This window comes from Crocuta crocuta, unplaced genomic scaffold (assembly GCF_008692635.1).
Source record: "Crocuta crocuta isolate KB4526 unplaced genomic scaffold, BGI_CrCroc_1.0 scaffold179, whole genome shotgun sequence".
NCBI lineage: Eukaryota > Metazoa > Chordata > Mammalia > Carnivora > Hyaenidae > Crocuta > Crocuta crocuta.
Genome location: NW_027551568.1, coordinates 12,579,088 through 12,596,846, shown reverse-complemented (window position 1 = coordinate 12,596,846; position 17,759 = coordinate 12,579,088). Strand labels below are relative to the sequence as shown.

Genomic DNA, 17,759 nt, shown 5'->3' with positions numbered 1-17,759 from the left:
AGCAATGATCAATCTTATTATATTTGTTAGTTTGACAGAAATGTTGAACAGTGTCATATACGCAGTCACTCAGATCATTGTTTCTTGTAAGTGGGTTAGTAGGACACCCGCTGGTGACACTGCGGGTATCTCTGTTGTAAGATAAGATCATGCCTTGCACTGTCAGTGCTCTCTTTACTACCCTAAACGGAGTCATTAGCATCTTTAAATCTGATCGGCTTAGAAAGTCTATTCAAGAGACTACAATCTGGAAACCTAGCCTTACAACTGTTCCTCGAGAACCACTCTTAATTCCAAAATCCGTATTAGTCCCATTCTCCAGAGAGATAGAACCAATGGATGTTTATCTCTATTTGTCTCTGTCTCTAGCTCTATAAAGGACTTATTGGAAGGAATTGGCTCATGTGATTATAAGTCTGAGAAGTCCCAAGGTCTGTGGGTCGGTCAGCAAGCTGGAGACTCAGAAAGCCAGTGTTTGAGCACCAGTCTGAAGCCTGGCTTGAGGCCTAGGAAGAGCCAATTCGGTTTCCATTTAAAGGTAGGAAAAATTCTTCCTTACTTGTGGGAGGGTCAAGTTTTTTCTTTTTAGGTCTTCAGCTGATTGGATGAGGCCAATCCACACTGGGGAGGGCAATCTCTTCTACTCAGTCTACCAATTCACATGTTGGTCTCATCCAGAAACACCTTCACAGATAAACAGAAAAATGTCTGACCACCCTGTGGTCCAATCAAGTTGATACATAAAATTAAGCATCACAGCCCCTAACTCTTGCCTAGGACCTGATACATCATGATGCCAATAAATGCTTATTCAATTGAATTGAGCATACAGAGCATTGCATATATAAAATACTGATCCATTTTGAAGTTAGGTTGTAAGTGATAAGACATCTCACGGCACATATGTTTTGAACTGATTGGTACGTGTCAGTAGAGTCATCCAGACTTAGCTCATCATGATGTGCTAAGTATAAGAGACCATGTGGGTGCCAGTTTCTATTCAGGGGGCTTAGGGGCTGTTAGTCCAGTTAATGAGTTCAAGAAAAAGTTGAAATGTGGGGCGCCTGGTGGCTCAGTCGGTTAAGCATCCAACTTCAACTCAGGTCATGATCTCACGGTTCATGGGTTCGAGCCCCGCGTCAGTCTCGGTGCTGACAGCTCGCTCAGAGCCTGGAGCCTATTTCAGATTCTGTGTCACCCTCTCTTTCTGACCCTGCTCTGCTCATGTTGTCAGCTCATGCTCTCTCTCAGAAATAAATTAAAGCAATTTAAAAAATTAAGAAAAAAAAATAAAATGTTGAAATGTAGGCTAGGGAGTTGGGGAAGGCCCCTTAAGGAAGCAACATTTACATCCAGACCTGAATGATGACTGTANTGACTTTCAACTCATTTTTTATATATATATATATATATATATATATATATATATATGTAATTGTGAAAAATCAGAAAAGAGCCAGGGATCTGTCAACCCCCAAACGACATGCCCCACAATGGACTCTCTTCCACTAATTCCCAGTGGGGGCATCGCAGCAGGGAGACCTACACATTCACTCACAGAGATGAGCTCCTCGGTGCTCTCTCATACTGTGTGCGCGGAGAAAACCAGGTGCGCTTCACAGTTTTCTTCATACCGTGAAGTATAATGTAAAACTTCTTTCATGGGTATGAATCATGCTTCCTAACATAAAAAGTTAAGTCAGAATTGCTGGTGGACTACATCCATCTAAGTCATTTGTAGGGCAGTTTGGCAACAGACAACTAAAGTTTACAAAGTACATACCCTTTGCCTTAATATGAGTGTACTTTTAGAATTTTGTTGTGGATAAATGTGGGTGTCCAAAAAGATATAGATGGTCACACACACACACAAAAGGTAACCATGTGAGGTGATGGATATGTTAATTAGCGTGATTGTGAGACTCCTTTCACAGCGAGTATATATGTCAAATCATCACATTGTACATTTTAAATAGATACGATTTTTATTGGTCAATTATACCACAATAAAGCTGGGGGGAAGATATGATAATATTCATTCAAGAATTGTTGTATCAGAGAAAAATTGGAAATAATGCAAATATCAACTCTAGGGGACAGTTAGATCAGTTACGGCCGATTCATGTAAGGAAATCCTCCACAGGTCTTAAAAATGATGTGCAGAAAACTAGGTAATGACAATCCACTTGGGAAATAAGCAGATAAAAGCAAAAAGTGGACTGATAAACCAGTGGGTAAATGATAAGTCCCTAGCAAATAGTAGAGGCACTAAGTGCAGCTTTCAGGAACACAGGAGTTTCTTCAAGTTACCTTAGCTATTAAATACTTCAAAGCCGATAGCAAATGACAGGGGGAAACCTGGCCAGTTCTAGAAAATGTACCATTATGTACAGTTATTTTCCAAAATAAATTGTTTGATCTTGGATTAGGATAGGGCTTTTATGAAAGAAACGCACACACACACATCCGATGTCAGTTTCAATAATAGAAGGACTCAGAAGTCAATTCTGAGCAGGCACAGGCATCTGGGCTCCTTTGTTCGCAAGTGATTGTCCGGGTCCAAGTTGTGCCATACAAGTTCATCCCTGGCAGGCTTCGGAGACTTTGTGCAGCTACACTGTCTTTCTTCCCGCTTTCGGGGTATGTGTCGGAGTCCCGGGGTCTGCCGCCTATCTGCGCGCCTCCCTGTGAAGCTCCAGTGGGAAGAGAGGAAGGCAGGAGGCACAGGGCTAAAATCCACATGAGTGAAGCTAGTTTTGGCAGGTTGGGGTGGGGTTGAGTAGCACTAAAAATAGTAGAGGTAAAACAGAGCAGGAGAAAAATGTGCTATCACAGGCAGTAATTTTTAGCACGGTAGAAAAAAAATGGGTGCAACAGTTAAGAGATTGAGCTATCATATGGACTGCTGTTTATCCATTTGTGAAATAGTTTTTTCTTTTTTAAAAAGGTTTATTTATTTATTTATTGAGAGAGAGAGAGAGAGAGAACAAGCATGAGAGGACTAGAGAGAGAAGGAGGGAGAAAATTTCAAGCAGGCTCTGCGCTATCAGTGCAGAGCCTGACGTGGGGCTCAAGCTCACAAACCATGAGATCATGACCAAAGCTGAAACTAAGAGTTGGACGCTTAATAGACTGAGCCACCCAGGCACCCATCACTTGTGAAGTATTTGTCGCCCATTTTATTTCCTGCAAACACAGCTTGGTGTTGTGATCCAGGTGTGTTTGCACGTGTGTACTTGTGTGTGTGATTTGGGGGGGGAGGGTGCAAAGTAAAGATTAGTGAGATATAGAAGCTGCGTTCAGGGATCTTACCCATAATTTCAGAAGTAGGATCGTATTCTGTGTATCGTAGCTTCTTCGTGCGTGGAGGGAAAGATATCTAACTCAGCAGGGGCATCGCAAAGATACAAGATCTGAAGACGTAATTTTATGTAAAGCACCAGTCTACATTTGCATGGCATCTAGCCGGCAATCAGTAAATGATGCTATTATTGTTATTATTATTATTATAGGGAGAGACAACAACCAGGGTCTCCTTGCACGTCCTTCCAACTCAGCTAAGCAGGCATCTTTGTGCTTGGATATCAGAAGCTTTGCACACCAGATCCATTTCCTGCCTATTAAAGTCCCAGAGACTCTGTACCACAAAACGGGTGGCTTAAATCATCAGAAATGCATTCTTTCAGAGTTCTAGAGACAGGACCATGCTGCCTCTGAATGCTCTAGCAAAGAATCCTTCCTTGCTTCTTAGCTTCTGGTGATTTCTGGCAGTTCTTGGTGCTCCTTGGCTTATAATGGTATCACTGCAGTTTATGTCCCCCTCTTCACATGGCCTTCTTTCCTCTTTGTGACTTTTATCTCCAGCCAGTAGACTTAAGCCCAGTCTCACCCGATTTAACTTGACTACATCCACGAAGACCTCGTTTACGCATAAGGTCACATTCATAGGTACTGGTTGTTAGGACTTGAAGATATATTTTGAGTGGACACAGTTCAGTCCACTACACCGACCTGTTAGTGAGGACCCTGACGTTTGGACAGGCCCCCAGAGTTAGAAGGATGAACTCTGGCCCAGGCTGGAAGGGTGAACCTGTGACCTAGCACTGGCCAACTCTCTTGGCCACAGTGATTGATTTAGATGTGTATATTTATGTTCCAACCAAGCAATGAGATTCAATACTGGCATTTTTATTGAAACTCCAATGGCGGAACCTTCTTTCTGTTGGGCTAATTTGGAGAGATGAAAGTGCAGCCCTGCCTACATTCACCATATGGATAAAGCTTGTCTGTGAATGAGGAACGCTTTCAGGGCTTAATCTGGGACCCTGGATCCTATTGTACCTGAACTCAGATACTTCTAACTTTTCCCATGACATAAGCCAGTAAATTCACTTTTTTTTTTCTTTTTTGCTTATGGCACTTAGAGTAATTTTTCTTTAACTTAGAAACAAAGAGTCTCTGATGTGGATTTATCCTCTCATTTATATTTTTGTTTCTTCTTGACAATACATGTTGCAGGTCTATGTGGCCGTATACTAGAGGAGGTCTGTTCTCTGTCCTCCAGCAGCTCACAACCCAGTGTGGACGTGGACAAGTCCATGGGCCATGGTGGCTGACAGCATCAACTGTCAGACTGGCTAGGCCCAGCTCCCAAGCCACCAATTACTGGCTGAGTAACCTTAGGCAAGTTACTTAGCCTCTCTGTGCCTATGCTTCCTCATCTACAAAATAGGAACACTAATAGTTTTTATCTTCTGGGATTGCTGTAAAGATTAAATGAGTCAATATTTATAAAATGCTTAGAACAATGCCTGGCATTTCATAACAGCTATATAAGGGATTACTTATTGTTATTAAGTATTCTTCCTTGATTCCCATAATGGCCCTATGAAATTAGTGCTATTACCTCCATTTTACAAATAAAGAAACTAAAGCTAACTTCAGCCACACAGTAATGGGTGAGATCCAGTTTACACAATGAGACAGTGACCAAACTGGATCCAGAGTGCAGTGTCTTTGAAAATAGATTACAGAAATGGGTTGGAAATAGATTGCAGACATCTCAATAGCAGCTCTGAGATCTTTTGAATATTGAATAATTCATGACGACGAAGGTCCTCATAGGTAATTGGATCCTGGGAAGGGACTTGCTGAAGCTATAAAATTTGCCCATTTTTGTTTGCCCAGTACCTAGCATGGTACCTGACTTGGAGTAAGTACCCAGTACATGCTTTCTAAAAGAATAAATGAATGAATGCTTAATAGCTTTTATATATCCTTATTAAATGGACAGTCGGGTCTGGAATTAGGGATGCAAATTGCTCGGACAGCTCTCCTGGGATTCATTTTGACAAGTTTTCGTTCATTTATTTTACAAAAATATACTGAGCACCCATGTGTGCTGAGGAGCATGCTAAATTCTGAGCGTGAACGGGTGGATAAAACCAACGCATCATCCACGCTCCTAGGATTTACAATCTCATGGTGAACACAGGCATCATACAAGTAAATAGCAGATGCAGACATGATTACAAATAATGATCAGTGTTGGAGACCTAACAAAACTCAGTGATGGAAAGTGATGGATCATGGATGGGTTCTTAGATCGTTTGGTGGTGGATTGGTCGATTGGTCCAGGAGTTGACATCTTGAGCTGAGACTGAAGGCTAAGAAAGAAATAGCCAGGGATGAAGAGAGGATGCTTCTAGAATCTAGAGGAATGAGTTTGGTGTGTACTGGAAATGCAGTGCAAGGAGCATCACAGGAGGAAACAGAAGTATGGATATGGCTGGAAGGGTAGAATGAGCCAGAGAGCAGAGGGTCCAGAACACTGTGGGCCCTCTGGAGTGATTAAATAAATGTTGGGTGGCCCATGCTGTGGGTTGGATTTTACTGCTGATACTGGAGAAATGAGTTGTTTTCAGTGGCTACGGTCATCTTTAGTCATTACAATTACTTACTAGATTTGGTTTAGTCAAGAGGACATTAGAGAATGACAGGGGACACCACGAGAAAGGAAACTCAATATGTCTTCAAAACTGCAGGCCGGAGACAGGTTTCCAAGGTCTTTGGCATAGTCAGCAATGACCTCCTCAACCACGGACTGATTCCATTTGTAAGTTTTAAATGCCTGAGCAATGACAACTGGTATCGATGGGAAGATGGCCTTTAGGAATCCCGCAAACTCATCAGTCATTTTCATTCTAGGTGAGAGCCATGAGCAGCAAGAGATGTTTTTCAGCCTCTGTTCTGGGTCTTCTGTTTCATATGTTCAAGAGAGAAGTTTCTGAGCAAAGGTGTGCTAGGGATGGCTTTGACTGAAACCAACTTCCCAGGGCAACGTTCAATTCTTAGGTCCATCTGAGTCCAATGTATCCCCCTCTTGTCTGTAAAGCAACTTGCTCAAAGTACATTTTGGGGTGCCTGGGTGGTGGAGTCGGTTAGGCATCTGACTTTGGCTCAGGTCGTGATCTCTCGGTTTGTGAGCTTGAGCCCCGCTTCGGGCTCTGTGCTGACAGCTCAGAGCCCGGAGCCTGCTTCAGATTCTGTGTCTCCCTCTCTCTCTGCCCTTCCCCCACTCATTCTCCGTCTCTGTCTCTCTCACATTCAAAAATAAGTAAACACTTGAAACATTTTTTAAAAAGTAAATAAACATTAAAACATTAAAAGAAAAAAAAACCCGAAGTGCTTTTCTTGCCATTTTCGGATTCCCTGGTGCCCATGCAATAAACTGCACATTCCTTACACCGGCACTTAAGCCTTCTAGAAAAGGGCTTCAATAGCTTTTTACTGTCTCTACTTTCACAATATTTCTTGACTTTGCTTGGTGTCAAACATGTTCATTTCCATGCTGTCTCCTTTGCTTGGCATGGCCTTTCTCTCTGACAGATCTGTTGAGGTTGAGTACTAATGCTGTCTCCTCTGTGAAGCCTTCCTTGATTTAACTAATTTGAATGAATCCCTCCTTCCTTGGAGGCTCTTTGTAGGTTAGCATTTCATTCATCGGTTTGCAGATGCCTACATGTGATGCCTTAGGGTTTTCCTGCCCCATCTCTACTGCTAATTCCAGGCGCCCCCAGAAGATCCTGAGCAGGGTCTGCATGAACAGCAGTGAGGCTGATGTGGGGCTTAAACTCCGGAACCATGAGATCATGACCCAAACTGAAGTCAGATGCTCAACCTACTGAACCACCCAGGTGTCCCAATCCCCTTTTTACAGAATAGAAAACAGAGGCACAGAGAGGTTAATTAAGTGCCCAAGGTCACACAGCTGGATGCAGGATTCAAGATTCAAGTCAAGTCAGTGAGGCTCCAAAGTTCATCCTCCGAAAGACTCTCAATGAGGCTGCTTGTCTGTTGTAAAGACCCTGGAGGTGGGGACTAGTTCTGCAAGCAAGCTGTGCACTCAACGTGTGGCACAGTACTTAGTACAGTGCAAGGACTCAATACCAACTTGTCATGAATGGAGCAAATCCATGTTTAAGGAACTCTAAGGGACCTGAAAATAGAGGCTATGCCATATAAATCTTTGTTTATCTTTAACCCCCGCCGCATCTCAGCTGTATCTTGCACATGTGTGTTAGCTGAATGCTTATGGAATGAAGGGGCAGAGAGGAAAAGACAGGGCGCAGAAATAGCTAAGCAAGGGCCCAGAAGGGAATAGAGAGTGGTAAGAAAACTGGCTTTCTTGAACAAGCAAGCAAAGGGAATTGGAGAGAGTGCAGTAGGGTAGCTTTAAAAAATGACGGGGACTTTAATACCTGGAGGGATCAGGCAGATAAATGGAAACTAGGGACAGGGGCTGGAGAAAGCCATCAAGGGATGGAGGGAGAAGCAGTAAGTACTCATAACATAGGATGGGGTCAAGGGGTGCCAGAGCTCATGAGTTTTCAAGAGAAGATGAAAATCTGGATTTCCTATGAAATTCTTTATTTTTGTAAACTGTTGGCAAATATTTAAAATTAGTAGAAAAATAAACACTCTGTGGGCTAAGTCTATGTGAATATAGCAAGATGAGGTCCCGAGCTTAAAGGTCAGGCCAGCTTTTAAGTCACCTTGAATATCTGTGTGAGGACTTTTGGAGTTTATTTAATACACACCGTGCAAAATTATATGTTAACTCATGTCACGACAGGGGTTAGGCTCATTCATTTTTTTACGGTATACAAACATTGCTTACTGGATTTCCCTACGGTTTCCCAAAGGAGTTGATTTGCAGCCTGAACATGAACACATCATTTCTTTTACTTATCATGCTCAGCCCCGGGCCAGAATGACATGAGCCATAGCTGGTCCCTCCAGAAACAGGGAAGTGGCCAAACCAGCCAGATGACCTTATTGTGCAAAGGGTTAAACAGCGACATACAATTTTGGAAGTACATTCTGGAAGATTTGGGGCAGCAAGCAAAGTGAGACTAATGTGGCCGGGCTTCAGGGAGAATGGGTAGAAGTGGAGGTGAGAGACAATGGGTGCCTGAAATTAATCAGGACAAAGAATAAAGTCCAGGGAAGGGGAGTCACCTCATCCTCTCGTCTTCTCCATTTGATTAGGTGTGTATGGTTTGAGCACCCACTGTGGGCTCAGCGCCACACTGGCAACTGAGGTCAAAGAACAGAACTGCCCTAAAGATGAAGATGGTGGGACGCCTGGGTGGCTTAGTCGGTTAAGCGTCCGACTTTCGCTTAGGTCATGATCTCGCAGTTCGTGGGTTCGAGCCCCGCATCGGGCTCTGTGCTGACTGCCAGCTCAGAGCCTGGAGCCTGTTTCAGTCTGTGACTCCCTCTCTCTCTGACCCTCCCCTGCTCACACTGTCTCTCTCTCTGTCTCCTAGAAATAAATAAAACATTAAAAAAAAAAAAGATGAAGACGGACCTGGACTTCAAGCAACAAAATACGTAAGAATCTTGTCCCTATTACTTATTAGTTGTATGACTTTGAAGTAGTTTCATAGCATCTTGAAGCCCGTTTCCATATCTGTAAAATGGGGGAGAGAAGTCAAACCAATCACATAGGTTTCTTGTGAGATCAATAAGGAATATTTGTGTAAGCCACTCAACATAACGCTTCTCACATAGTAATAACTTAGTAAATGACAGCAATGAGCGCGTTTACACGTAAATTCTCCTCTGGAAGAAAACAGAAGATACAGCATTGCCCAAGATGCGAACATTGTTTTCTATCTCTTCTTTTTATCTGCGGCAGCTCCTCTCGCCCTTCTCCACAGTTTTGCTTTCCAAAGTTTCAGTTACCAGAGGTCAGTTGTGAGCAGGAAGCAGAAGCTTCTCCTGACAAATGTCAACAGTAGGCTGGTGCTGCGTCCTATGCCTACGTCATTCACCTCCCTTCATCTCTGATCTTGCAGGCATGTTATCACCTCGCATCATCACAAGCAGGGTGACTACAGTACAGTAAGATAGTTTGAGACAGGGACACCGTAGTCACATGACTTGTATTACAGTGTATTGTTAGGATTGTTCTATTTTATTATAAGTTATTGTTGTAATCTCTTATGGTGCCTACCTTAGGAATTAAACTTTGTCATAGGTATGCGTGTATAGGAAAAAACAGAGTATACATAGCCTTCAATGCTAATGGTGGTTTCAGGCATCCCTGGGGGATCTTGGGACATACACTCCTCGGATAAGGCGGAGACCACTCTATTTCCTTCATAGCACACACTGCAGTTTGAAATTATGTTCCCAAGGGCTTTTTAGTTCTCCTATGCTGTCTTCTTTCTCATCCTCAGTGAACTGCAAGGGGCCACAGGACACAGAGCGTGTCTGCTATCTATACTGGTCTCTCCCAGTCTTCCCTAGCACCTGAATATATATAAGGTCCCTAACAATAACTTTTTTTTTGGAGAGTGTGTATGTGTGGGTCCTTTAAAAAATTTTTTTTTAAGTTTCTTTATTTATTTTTAAAAGAGAGAGTGAGCAAGTGGGAAGAGGCAGAGAAAGAAGGAGACGCAGAATCCCAAGCAGGGTCCACACCATCAGCGCAGAGCCCGATGCGGGGCTCGATCCCACGAACCGTGAGATCATGACCTGAGCTGAAATCGAGAGAGGGCACCTAACCGACTGAGCCACAAGGTGCCCTTGTACGTGTGGGTTCTAATCCATGGCAGCGCATTATCTCATCTAATGCTTTGCAACAATCTTATGGGTTGTTACTCTCGTTGCCTCTGGTTTAAAAACAGTGTGACAGAAGGTACAGAGAGATGGAGTCAGGGAGTCACCTGCTGAAGCTCACAGGGCAGGGAAGTGGTGGAACCAAAATTGAAAAGCGCTCTGGCCAGTGCAGTCGTCCGTGTGGCCCTTTCTTCCGCGAATGGAATATCTGTGGAATCCATGATTCCATGAAGGATTAATGAAAAAAGATTTGGAGGGGAGGAGATAATTTGGGCAGAGGTTGAATGTGAGTTTATAGGAAAAAAGGAATAAAAGTAAAAATGTGTGCATGCGCCATACAAGATGGTAAAGTTTAGGAAGACGAAATGTAACAAACAAATAAAACGTGTGTGTGTGTGTGTGCGCGCATGTGTGATACAGACAGGGAGATAGAGAGAGAGAGAGCAGGTCTTAAGGTGCTCTGAATGCCTTGCCAAGGAGTATGGACGGGTTCTTACTGGGGGCAGGGAAACCATGAAGGGAAAACATGAGGCGAGATCAGCTTTTCTTTTCTGCAGCCAACATTCTGATGACAACAAGGACACATCCCAAGTTAGAAAGGAATTGTCCATCTGAGCAGGGAAACAGTGTGGAGGCTCTTGGGGCAGCGGAGATGAGAAGCTAGGTGGCCCAAGCATTATAAAGTTTCAGATCTTTCTGAATTTAGTCTTTAGGTATTAACAGGAAGCAGGATTTCCAATTATAACTTGGAATGGTCTGCTAGATTAACACGAGTAAAATTTTACCTTATATTAGAAAGAATTTCCCTAAATGGATTGTTGAGGTTTTCCTTTTTTTTTTTTTTTGGATCAATATTGGGCTGCACATGTCTGCTAGGTGTTACTTGGCTTCTTTTTCCAAAACAGCCATGTAAACACAAACTCAGGCAGACACTAAACTCTTGGAACGTCTTTAGTTTGGGAATCTAAACACAAGGAACCGTTAGAGTTCACAGTGGCCATCATTCCAAAACATAAATCAAGCCAAATTTGTTTGAAATCTTGTCTTTAGGAGGTTGTGTGTTTTGACAAACCTTGCAGCAAATTTAGTCCAGCTTTTGGATTTGTAATGAAACAAGAAACCAAGCACCCTGGGCTGCCCTGGGGTCTTCTTGAGCAAGTTCCAAGCAGCCTGGGTGTAATGCCTTCCCCAATCTCACCCCTGCAAGGGACCTGACTGTGTTGAGTTGCATTACGAGTTTGGGGCGGGCCCTGCAAACATCTCCTCCAATCATGGAAAAGGGCTGATGGAGACAGCACTTTGGGGGTATTTATACTCCTGAGTGTTCTTAAGAGTGTAAATTACAGAATTAGCAATACCTTATCCCCTGTTGGCTAGTGACTTAGAGATACCCCAAGCCATGATTGGGGCAGAAAGTTAATTAATCTGCTTATTAAAAAGAAGAAATGTCTCATTTGCATGCATTTACATTCAGGGTCTTGCATGCATCACCCTTTTCGGTGGTCTCTGCTTTCTTTCCTTAATACCACAGACCCAGCTAGGTCTTCGCTCAATACATTTACATTTTCTGCATCTGGGCTTTGTTTAAGGGGTAGAAGTCTGGTTATCATTGGTTCTGATAGGATTTGATTGTCATATAGATCACTTAGTTCTCTGTAGAGATCCTTTTCCCCCCCCTTGAGCTGAGCCTCTTTTCTTCCAGTTATCATGTGCCTCGGTTGCAAAAAGACTTCTGCTCTTGACCGATCTTGGAAAATAAAGACTTTGCCTCCATCAGAGCCGGACATGTTATTTGGGGATGAGCCATCCAATTATCCGCAATTTCCTACTCAACTGAATTTTCCATGGTCATTTTTGTGGGAGTTTCTCCCTTGTTTCTTTTACTATCTTATTTGGAGGTCGGCTTTGGGAGTTTTGGGGTTTTATTTTTTCCTTCTTGAAAAAAATAATCCCATTGCTCCATGGGTGTGTCTTAGGCATTCCACATTCAGAATGATTGTTTTACCTAAAAATGCTTCCATAACCTGAACCCAGGCCCCCTTAAACCTGCTTGAATGTAGCCTTGGGAGAGGAGGGAGGGGCCAGGAAGAGGGTTGATTGGGGAGGGTGGGGGTGAGGAGGGGATGGAAATGTAAAGGCTGTGTAACAAGCCCCAGGAATAACAGCAAGTAAAACCAAACTATATAGGGAGGTCAGTGCAGAGGGAAATGTTGGCTTGCAAGTGAATCACCAGCTCTACTACAGGGGACCACAGTGCGGTGTTTCTGTATTTTGTGGTCATCACATTTCTGATACATTACAACAGTGTGACTGTCAGGGGTGAGTGGCTCAGGCAGCGGTTAAACCACCTATATGCTAACAAGCTTAGCAATCAGGTTGTGAAGGGTCCTGGCTGGAGGAAAAAAATTAAAACCAAACCTTAGACTTCTGTCAGACTGTGAGGAGAATTATATTTTTGAACTAGGCTACAGTGTGGACAGGAAATGACCTCTCCACAAACTGCTTCTTTAAAAACAAGCAGTGGTGCCTAAAGCTATCCAGCCTCTCTCTCTCTCTCTCATTCTCTCCCTCCCTCTCTCCCTCCCTCTCTCTCTCCTTTCCTCCCTTCCTCCCTACCAACCTCCCTTCCTCTCTGAAGCTCCTGCTCTCTCCCTCTCCCTCCTCTCCCGTGCTCTCTCCCTCCCTCCCTCCCTCCCTCCCTCCCTCCTCTCGCTCTCTCTCCTGCTATAGAGGGCTCCAACAGCAGTTCCCAGCCAGTGTGTTCAGCCTGCCTGCCTGCCTGCCTCTGTGTGTGTGTGTGTATGTGTGTGTGTGTGTGTGTGTGAGCGTGTGCGTGCGTCTACTTTGTACTGTGAGGAACACAGCCCATGTGCTCTGCATGGACGTTACTGATACTCTGTTTAGCTTGATTTTCGACAAGCAGGCAAGATGTCCAGCACACCACATGACCCCTTCTATTCTTCTCCTTTCGGCCCATTTTATAGGAGACATACACCATACATGGTACAGCCAGAATACCGAATCTATGAGATGAACAAGAGACTGCAGTCTCGCACAGAGGTAAGTACTCCAACCTTGGGTGTATGTTTGTGCATTTTTTTTTTTTTTAACTGTGCATGGGCTTTTCCTGGGCTGCTGGCTGAATTCTGTGGGAAGTGTCCCACTAGATACTACCACGTATGTGGAAATGAGCGCCAGGATGAATCCACTAGTTTGAACGCTGGGTTTCCAGGCACAGCAACTCTTGGAGCTGGGGACAGTTTCTGCCGGAATCTTGAAATAGACAACCCAGCACTTGATTTGCCTGCCGGGGCTCCAGAAATGCTGTTCTTCCAGAACTCTGGGGCTTGCAGGCTCTGAGTCGGTCCCGTTAGTGTTTCGTGAGATAGAATTCCGAGGGATTTCGTGATCATTTGCATCTGGCAAAATAAATTTTTAACAAATCCCAGAGGAAGTCTGCTTTGACCTGCATTTGCTTTTCAAAGTCATCAAAATCGAGGTGGAGGGGGAAGAAGGGTAAGCCCACACACTTTTCAGAACTAGCCCTGGAGGGACACATTGTTTGTGTATTTCCGTGTTAAATTCAGAAACCAGTTGCTTGGGGCAAGGGGGTTCTCGACTTTCTCTTATCGCAGCTCCGAGTATCTCCTAAGGAGCACTACCTTCCCCGAGAGCCGGCTCAGCATTCAAGTCAGCTTGAGTTTTGCATATTTGTAATCTTGTGCCGGAGAGGGGGAGCGAGCCTCTGCCTCCTTGGCCAGCAACTCTGGGAGCAGAGAGAACAGGACTTTCAGAACTTTGTAAATGCAAAACTCCAGACTGCCTCCTGCAATTTAAATATTTAATGCCTGTTGACTTTTCTCTGTGCTAGCCAGGCAGGTCTTGCTGCTGGGTTGTCCATTTGCCTGTAAGCTGGGGCTTTGTGTTTTAGTGTTCTGAGAAGGAGTTTGTGATAGGTGCACCAAAGTCACTTTGGGAAGTGGAAATCGCTGGGAATTCCGTCTTCTCTGCCGGAGTACAAAATACCCAGAGGGCTGATGGCAAAGAGCTTTAAGGAAATAGCCTTGGTGGGATTTTAGATTGAAGATTGAGCCTCAGCTCTGAAAGGGGACTCAATTAATGTGTATGATAAAATAAAGCATATTTGCTTAAATTGTCAACAGAGCCATGGAGAATTCATGACGTTTAGTGCATTTAATACAGCTAACAAGATGTGACCTGCTTTCTGATTGGCTAACTCCTGGACAAGAACTGATATTTTTTTAAAAAAAACACTGGGTTGTCTTTAGCACTCCTATCTTCTTTATATGTTAATACATCACAGAAGTTAAATATAATTGATGTTGCTGTTTCTCTCCCCAGAAGCCAGTAGTTTTACAGAAGTGTAAACTCTGTTTTGCTTAGGGTGGCGACCTGTTGTCAGGAATTGATTTTCGCGTGTGTTGTGGGGTGTGTGTGACGGTTTGTATATTTCATTCAGGTTTTTGGAACTGTTTGTTGGACTCTTAAATTCTTGCATGAACTATTGGTTGTCATAGCCTGCTTATCAGAATTAGGGGGATAGGAAGTGTCTTGTAGTTCAGGCATTAATTGCAATACAAATTTGAGGTTAAAAAAGGTCTTAAAAATATACTTGGTTGAAAACAAGAGAACTGGGCCGTTAAGGCTCAATTCTTGAACAGCAACAGGATTTAAAAATAACCTGCATCTAGCTTACGTTTTAGAAAGTTTTTGAGAAGTTGTGGAATGAGGTTTTTCTCCCATCCTCCTTGGTCAGAAGAACAGGCAGATTTCTCTGATATCCAGATTCTCCTGTGCCCCTTCCTAAATTTTCACTTGGCCAGGTCAGAGCTAGATTATCTGGGGTACTTCCCTGTCCTGGCCCTTGCGAAAATCTACACTTGCAAAAAGGTCCCATATTTGTTTCCCGTTTGAGAGAAAACCTTTGAAAAGCCCCCCATTCGTAGTATGTTTCTTAAAAATGTCACATTATCTTTTGTGAGAGCTGAACTCAGGAACTTCCTACCTTTTAGATTATGGGGTATTACTTTTAAAGATTTTCCTCTGAGCAGAAGAAAAACAGCTTCATAGCTCAAGAAACTGGAGAGAAAAGCTTGCTCTGACAAATCCTAAAGGTTTTTTTAAAACCTCTCTATGATAAAAAAGCACTGTGAACTGTTTTCTGGTATGTTCTAGAGCCAACCCCAAACATTTCTCTCCTAATTAGATCTTTTTTACAATTATCCAAATAATTGCCTTGACACTTCTTTTCTCTTTGCCAAGCAGTAAATGATGTCATGAACCCAAGGCCATAAATTTGTTTTCATTTTGTATGAAAAAAGGAGAGAATAAAATAATTTTAACTACGATATTTAAATAGTAAGTATTTAAATATTACATTTTGATTAGAGTTTGTAATTGGAAAAGAAAATATTTAGGGAAAAAAACTTTTCATGAGAAAGTTACATTGTGCCTTTATCAAAAGTGATTATTGATGATAAAGTTGTTCTGGGCTCTGGAGATGGTTGACATAAAATACGATAATACCCAGCAGGAGTTACCAGGTTATTTACACACAAAATCATATAGATCATGGAGTGACTTTTGGAACTTAACCAATGCATTCAATCATTTTGGACAAGAGAGTCTCACTTCTTTCTCCTTTCTTCTGGTTCCTGCAGATATTACGTGGTATTATCTTCTGGTTCCTGCAATATTACGTGGTATTATTTCACCGACTTCTCATTACACACACACACACACACACACACACACACAATCTGGGTAATACTCTCAAGTCCCTATTCCTTTTCTGACATAGACTCGGCTAGAAAGAAATTGTAGCAAATCAATGTTGAATGAATAAATTGTAGTCAAGTTTGTAGAAATTTTCTAGAAACCTCCTTTTTTTATGGAAAAGAAAGAAAAGTGGTAAAGAACCAAGGGGTTTACCTATTTTCCCACGGTTGCTGACCCCCAATCCCTTCCCGGGGCATTCTCTCAACTGATTGGTGCATTTCTTCCAGTTAAATCAAATCAAAGTCCATCAAAAGCTGGGTAGTTACAGTTTCAAGTGCGCTGGATTGGGAGTTATACTGTTCTTAACTTGTTTTCTGTCACTATTTGGCATAGATATCATAGTTCCTCATCAGAAAATTACCTTGTCATACCCCTATAACTTAAAAATTCAGACTCTGTGGAAGTCCTGGGTTTGGTTTTCTTTTGTATGAGAGCGTGTTGTGAGCCAGCACCAAGAGCATAGACATTATTTCTTGGTTCATGGTATTCAGTTCAAAGTCACAAATGGCACTGAGATAATGGGGTGGTAGTGGAGAAAGCACAGAAAGCAGAGACCCTGCCAGCCTTGTTTAAAGTAACACTCGGAGCTTGAATTTCCTGGAACGAAGTAGTTACTCAGTAAATATCTGTTAATGTGTCAGTGGATGCACCACTGCATGGAGAGGAGAGAGAGGTTGAGAACCATGTCATTGGAGTTCATTCCGATGCCTGGTGTGCCCTGAAGTTGCTTTGGGCCTCTGCTTGCCGTTGCCCTAAAAGTGCTCTTCCCTCCCTTCTCCACATTTATTTTTACTACGAGGCTGTTTAGATCCATAATCTTTGTGGCAAAAGAAAGCAAGTATATGAGAGCTTATAGGACCTTTTAAAGGAATATGAGTGTATTACAAGGCAAACAAAGACAACAAAAAATATGTTTTAAACGCTATTGGCTGTTCTGGGAAATAAAATTTATTTGCCACATCAGAATCTCAGTGGCGTTTCATAAAGAAATGCGTGGGGGTCCTCCCTGCCCTCGCCCCCCCCTCCACTTTTTAAATGAAATTAAGAGAAATTCTTTGAGCTTTGTGTCACTGTTTGTCACCAGTAATTCCCAGGCAGTAGGAAGGGGGTGACATTTTCTGTTGTGTAGGCTACCATAATTTACCCACGTCTTCCAAAATTCATGTATGGTCTTGATGTCCCAAATGTATCTGGGAGGAACACAAATGGACAATTATACAGTTAGTTTAGCATCACACACAGAGTGTGGTCAGATAGGCCATAAAAACGCGGTATAAAGATATCAGAATTTGTTCTGTAAAAAGCTTCAGTAATCACAACAAAAGCATTTTTTTCCACTTCCTGAGGTCTGTGAAATGAAAACATAGGTAAAATTATGAGACACCTGATAGTGACCTTCATTTTTTGAGAAAGGATTTCACTACTGTTGGATTCCTCTAGAATTCCAGAAAGTTTATCAAGTTATAGAAATCTTCCTCATCATTGATAACTTTTCTGTACTTTGTTCTCATTCAAAGGACCAAACTTGTCTCCATTGCAATAAAGCTGTTTTTAAGTATATATTTTTTTTCCTGTTGGCAATGCGCTCATTTTAATAAAATACTGCAAACTCCAGGAAAGTGTGGGTTCCATTATGTATTTGTTCTGTTTTGAGGGTTTTCCCCCCTTTCTTTTATCAACATTACACATCCCACTCCAGAAGAGAAAACCGTGATTACAATTGGAAGCGCCACACACAAGGTTTTTATTAGAATTACAGTTTTTGGTTTTACAGGATTTAATATGAACGTGAAAAATGTTTAAAGACCTTGAAATTTAAATCTGCTTGTACC

The 17,759-nt window shown here is 42.6% G+C and overlaps 1 protein-coding gene across 10 annotated transcripts in view; it reads left to right on the top strand.

Annotated features, from left to right (window-relative positions):
• The first annotated feature begins 12,720 nt into the window (after positions 1-12,720).
• LDB2 (LIM domain binding 2) overlaps positions 12,721-17,759 on the top strand; it is a 383,544-nt gene continuing 378,505 nt past the window's right edge. For 4 of the 10 annotated variants that reach the window (XM_077750572.1, XM_077750573.1, XM_077750570.1 and 1 more), the window contains exon 1: positions 12,721-13,188. In XM_077750572.1, the coding sequence (XP_077606698.1) occupies positions 13,057-13,188 (132 nt within the window). In that variant the 5' untranslated portion in view covers positions 12,721-13,056. The remainder of the gene's footprint in view (positions 13,189-17,759) is intronic. The other 6 variants (XM_077750575.1, XM_077750574.1, XM_077750569.1 and 3 more) reach the window with 3 other exon arrangements.